We start from the raw sequence: 6,484 nt of genomic DNA on the forward strand, positions 1-6,484 counted from the left end.
TACAATTCTTAATTTACTGGCCTTATACTCTTTCGACCGCACACATCGTGCAGCAACACTTTGTGTTGCATTCTCATCTGACTTGATGAGATCTTGTTGGTAATGACGTGTAGCGCACTTGGTGTGCGATCGAGATGCTATTATGTTCTTCTTACTGGTAAAACACGTAGTATAGGTAAGTAAATAAAAATATTTGGAAAAAAATATTATAAGTTTTATCGTGATGTAACGTCACACAAACTACCGATCAATAGATCACACTTCGTCAACCTGAGGTATTATATACCATGATAGTTAAGGATTTGATAATGTTTGGCATTTGTACGTATAGCAAATGTAATGAAACACAAATATAATTAACGTTCACCATTATTCAAACATAATTAGATGTATGACTACGAATTCGAACCCAAAAATATGATTTTGTCTTTAAGTTTTTAAACATTTTGTCAAAGTCAAAATATGAAAAATTTTAACCAAATAAGGAATAAAGAACGAAACTCATGTATAACGAATAACTAACCTTCTAAATAGTTTACATGCTGCTCTCAATCTAAAGCCACCTAGTGGCTCAGCGATAAATGTGTGGGCTTCTCATGCTAAAAATCGAGTTTCGATACCCGTGGTGGGCAGAGTACAGATATTCTATTGTATTGCTTTGTACTACAACAAACAGACAAACTCAACTTAACAAATCGAACTTTGGGCCTTTTTATCTAATTCATTCAGAGATTAGAGTTTTGTAACTTCGTAGAACCATATTTCTACAGCACGAAGGTATAAAGGAAAATGAGTGTAAATTCAGTCAATTTTCAAAATATGAAACTGTCTACAAAGTGTAATTTATATTGCATGACAGTATCTTCATATGTATAAAAGTTATTATTACTTGGTGTATAATCAATGTATGGCAATACATTTGCTAATTCCATGTACTCACAGCTGTAGAATCCGGGTTTCGATACCCGTGGTGGGCAGAGCACAGATAGCCCATTGTGTAGCTTTGTGCTTAATTTAACAAACAACAACTCACAGCTGTTCATCTAAAGCCAATTGTAAAGATTAGGTGATTTGTGGTGATTCTTGCTGCTTTACTTAAACTTCGAGTGACTGTAAAGTGTTTGTTACTATTCAGAGATGAACAATTATTTTAGTACAAGTTTCAGCTTTTACAGTCAGGAAGATTATTTTTTAGAAAAGGTACGACATTTCGATCACTGGTGTACCAGTGATCGAAATGTCGTACCTGTTATAAAAATAATCTTCCTTACTGCAACTTGTAATAAAATAATAATTAATCAGTAAGTAAACTCAAAACGAAACTATTAATGATGAACAATAATTAATGCATCGTATAAACAGTTATTCTTGTATAATTTATCAAAGAAACAAATGTACAGTTGGTTAATCATCGTTGTTATTTGTATTTTAATAGTATTCATTGTGCTTATTTATTGATCTCTCTAGTTTCACTAAGATAAGTCTTATTAAATGCACTAATTCTTCTCCGAAACAACATACTCCAGAAAGCTCACTAAATAACAGCCTTAGGATGAGGAAGAAATATGTTTACCGATCTTGCAACATTCTCAAGAATAAGTTATTCACGGATGGAATTATGGTTGAATAACTTCACATAAACACGAATTTTATCTTTTGTTGAACAATAATTAAAATAAAATAGACTTCGTTTGAAGTTGAAAGATTCTGACCCTTATGTAATAATAATGGACTTAAATATCGTTAAAATTATTACAAAAACACATTTATTCTAGCCCCCAGTAGCACAGCGGTATGTCTGCGGATTTACAACGCTAGAATCCGGGTTTCGATACCCGTGGTGGGCAGAGCACAGATAGCCCATTGTGTAGTTTTGTGCTTAATTACAAACAAACATTTATTCTATTCTTCCATTCTATTAGAATGGTATAAATACAAATTATGAATCTAAGTGCTAATGCATAGCTTTGTTAACAACAACACGCGGAAAGCTTATCGCAATCACTATGGTTACAATAGTTAGAGATGCGAACTTTGCTCGATTTGAAGTTATAGATAATTCGGTTATTTTTTATTATCAGAACATGTACATGAAAAGCGGGAAGAATTTCACGAGGTTTGATAAGTTGAGCAAGAAGAACAACCGTCATCATCCGGGCATTATATCAAAGTCTTTTTTACCTCCATTTCGACAGTCGGGTGTGTCGAAGACTACTATAAAGCACATCAAAATGGCGGCGGTTAGGTGGTTTCTAATAATTGTTCTTTTTCAGTTAGTTTGTTCTGAAAGTGCACTAAAAGCTCCAAGAAGACCTCAAGGTAACTTTGGTTTCCGTGTTTCTATAAAGTTAAGGAAACAAAATATATATACATATTGTGCTAAATATACTTACATCAAATGCTTTATAATTGTAAGATCTCTTAAATATGTATTGAACTGTGTTTAAAATAAGATTATTATTGCGAAGAGTAATTACAACTTCCAGTAAAATCCTGTCATTAATTTCAACCATAAAAAGTGTTTTCAGTAAAAATATTCGGTAATGAAAAAAGACTAGTCCTAATGATTACAAATGTGATATTATACATTGTCAATCTAACGAGGAACGTCTTGAAGCTTGTTTTTGAGCTTAAAAAGTTCTGATCCTAAACTAAAAAGCTGAAGTTGTATCATATCATTTTAGCTTAGCTATTGTGTCTTCGAAATTCGTTAAGTATAAAATAAAACGAGAAACAAATACTATATGAAAAATATCAAGCTGAAACAGACGCTCTGTGATATATAGGTGTCAATATTTAAGTGTAGCTTTTTAATATACCCTTATAGTTAGTTTTTCTAAGTACATACTGTTGTAATTATCCTTATTTAAAATGCCCCTCAGTGGCACAGTGGTATGGGTATCGATATCCATGGTGGGCAGAGCACAGATAGCCCATTGTGTAGCTTTGTTCTTAATTACAAACAATCAAATCTTATTTAAATAAATACTATTCACTTTGTCAAAAATATAGAGAAATATATAAAAATGAACATTTTACTCTTACGTTTACTAATTTTGTAAGAACATTTATTAAAAAACAACAACAGGTGTTGAGTTAAAGCAGTTCTTTGTTCTAGTGCAAGGATTTAGCTACAAGTGATATACGATGCTGCCCTCAAAGTGCACAGAAATTTAGATTATATCCAGCTATTTTATATTAATAATAATCTAGTTCATCCTGCTTAATAGAAAGCGACATATTTATGTCTTTGTAAGGGCTTGATTTTTTTACACATCTTCTATTCATGATGATTTATTTTCTTTCGAAAAATTTCTGTTTTTGATCTTACTATTTTACAACAAAAACAAATCTGTACCCATTTAAATGTCATAATTTTTTCATTCAAAAAATATAAATTAAACTCACAGCAGAAAAAAAAGCCTAAATTAACATTTCATCAGTTCAGAGATTGAGGAGTGTATTTACACCATATAAGTTCAATCCGGAAACTTCCAAAGAGGATGGTTTTGGATGTATCTTTTCGAGACAAGTTTTTGTTTGTTAATTGATAAATTTTTTAAAGTGAAATATAGCATCCTCAAATCTCCATACTAGCTAGTACCCGCTGGGAGTATATTCAGTATATATCAATAAAGCACATTCTCAGCATCATTAATTATGCAATTGCCAACCTTTTATGCTTCTGCTACCACCTTATTTAGCTTTCAATTGAGATAGTCAGCAGTAGGACAAGCAGACAGGAATACTTTGAAAGCAGCTACAGGCATAATATAGTTCTCGGCTTTCCACACAATATCTACCAAGGTGGTACCAAACAGTTCCTTAATACCTCTGCGTGTCAACTGGAGACAGCCATGTTTCTTGTGCTTAGCCGTTAAGCTCGTGATGCGCTGACGGATTTCAGTCACCTTACCACTTCAAATCATTTTTCACAGCCCCAACGCTAAAAGAGTGCAGGAAATGCCTTTTTTTAGCCAATAAAAATGCCCAGAAAATTTCAGTTCAAATCAAGAAAAATCGGATTGGGTAGTTTTTTTTCTCAACAAAACTTTCCCCCACTGGTTCGTGAGGGGCCTGTTAAAATATTCTCTTTGGTATTTTTTTATACGTCAATATTAATTAACATTTAAATAAAATGAAAATAGAATAAATAATTTCTAAAGAGAAGTCAAATTCACGTGGTGGTTATAATCTAGACTTGCCAAGATGCATGTATGACCGGACGTGGCGACGTGGACTGTGAGGACGTGGTGAAGCTCCAAAATCGTTTAATATAACGTACTCAACCTTTGTAATCTAAGTAATTTTAAATATCTCCAATCAAATTAATTAAAGAAAGTAGGCAACGAACGAGCAGACTGAATTAAAATAAACAGGTGGGAAAATATAATGAAGAAAGCCTGAATATTTTGCCAGTTACTTGTTAGTAATCTAAAAATATGATGGAGCCTAAAATGGAGTAATGTCTTTCGCTAGTTCTAAATGCGATAACAATATGAAGATGAAAATCTACACCATTAAACCTTCCTCACTTGTAATTGAGCTGCTAATAAACCTTTTTTGTTTTTTGTTTCTTTTTCAAGCCGCAGAAAGACCAAAGTTTTATGTACCAGTGAACCCAGCTGAACTTGAGATACTCCGCAAGCAACTCATGTACCCATATGATAGACATGACTTTGTAGATATTACAGCTGGAAAATCCTACATAGATATAGGTTTAAAGTTCCGTCTTCCTTATTTTGGGTTTGCATATCATTACATAATGGTAAGTAAAACATTTTCAACTAAATCCCCTAGAAACGCATTTTAATAGTAGGTTTTTGATAAATGCACATTTGAGAAAATCGAAAACAACAACTTTGATAAATATATGATTATTTATATTGTTCCCATTTTTAAGGTTTACTGTTCTCTTGTTTATATCTAGTAATTTGTTCCAATGACATGTGAAGCGTTGACTTTATTTTACAGATCTTAATTCGAATTTGTATAACTTATAATTACTCGTTTAGTTTATTTTGAGCCTTAAATTTGACAATTTATGTTATGTAAATACTTTTCATGGAATTCTGATTTTTATATGTGTAATCCAACCGTTGTTTGGACACTTTGGTATACTTACATTTATAAATTTTAATATCTTTTGTGGCCACACTACTTGCATTTTTCTAACTGTTATACGTTGGGAAGATGACACACTGGACTTTGTGTGAAGCTTTGTCCTTCATTATTCACCAGCCACACACGCCGAGTTTTCCTACCGGTGACGTTAGGTAATGTTTTCATAAAAGTACTAATGTCCGATGTGAATCCACTGAAGTTGAATGATTTGTAATGTTTGAACTTTGTAAATGCTCCTGCCCAAATATCTGATGTTTTCCGATTAATAAGCGTTATAACAATCACAGTTATAGCTTCCGAAGTTTATAGCACACTGACTACAGCAAACTAATAATAGATACTGTTTTTGGCGCGTCGCGTTGGCTATATTTATAGGCGTGTGGAGGCTTTCTAGAAAATTCAGATTACGTAAAAATACAAAGCTACATTTAAGCGTTTACGTACATACATATATTGTTGATTCTTACTCTCGAGAATCTTCTACGACTTTGGAGAATAGGCGGAAGTTTTGCAATACATATTTAACAGTATAAGTGATGTATGTTTATAAATATAAATATAATCTAAACAAGCGCTGATATTAAAATAAATATATAATAATAAATCCGTCAAAGTCTTTATTAACTTTTCTATTAAATATATCATATTTCTGAACGAACTGCATTTTACCTTATACTTTAGAAAATATATATTTCTTGTAAGTATGGTGAATTTTTCACCATAGCTACAGCTATCCACTTATACATTTTGTAGTAGGTATTATATTTATTCCGAAGAAGACTAAAAAAAAAAATCATTGAATTTCTTGTATTTTTCCATAAACGTTCACTTCAGCATCGAAACCATGTATTGATTGGGGTTCTTACTGAACTATTTTGCGTGAACTCCAAGAACAAACAAACTTATCGAGGCAAAATTGGATTTAATTTTGAAATATTTTTTTTTATTATTTATTACTTTGCTTAATATGGCTGTAGCATTCTAGCTAAGTAGATAGATGTAATTAAGTACTTTTATGCGTTTACTAGATCTTGGTATTTCAAAACAGCCGAACTAATTTCTTATCATTCTCCAATTGAGTTTTCTCAAGACTTACATAATTGGCCAGTTTAAGTGTGATAAAGAAATACAAAAAAGTGTTTGAGAAGTAATATTGTCCACAAATTCTCAAGAAAAAAGAAAGAGTCTCTAAATTATTTCTTAAAAACGCATCATCTTTATCTTTGTTGTAATACTATTGGGTTTTCAACAAACCCCAAGAGATGATGCTTTATTTTCTTGTTTTTCCCTGAAAACAAAAATATCAAAAACGTTTTCAAAGTCACTTAATCATTATATATATATATATATATATATATAT

The 6,484-nt window shown here is 31.8% G+C and overlaps 1 protein-coding gene across 1 annotated transcript in view; it reads left to right on the forward strand.

Annotated features, from left to right (window-relative positions):
• The first annotated feature begins 2,165 nt into the window (after positions 1 to 2,165).
• Positions 2,166 to 6,484, forward strand: part of LOC106459533 (protein mesh-like) — a 51,148-nt gene continuing 46,829 nt past the window's right edge. Inside the window, exons 1-2 of the mRNA XM_022386044.1 lie at positions 2,166 to 2,319; positions 4,587 to 4,768. Coding sequence (XP_022241752.1) covers positions 2,232 to 2,319; positions 4,587 to 4,768 — 270 coding nt within the window. The 5' untranslated portion in view covers positions 2,166 to 2,231. The remainder of the gene's footprint in view (positions 2,320 to 4,586; positions 4,769 to 6,484) is intronic.

Source organism: Limulus polyphemus, unplaced genomic scaffold (assembly GCF_000517525.1).
Source record: "Limulus polyphemus unplaced genomic scaffold, Limulus_polyphemus-2.1.2 Scaffold623, whole genome shotgun sequence".
In the NCBI taxonomy this organism is placed as follows: domain Eukaryota; kingdom Metazoa; phylum Arthropoda; class Merostomata; order Xiphosura; family Limulidae; genus Limulus; species Limulus polyphemus.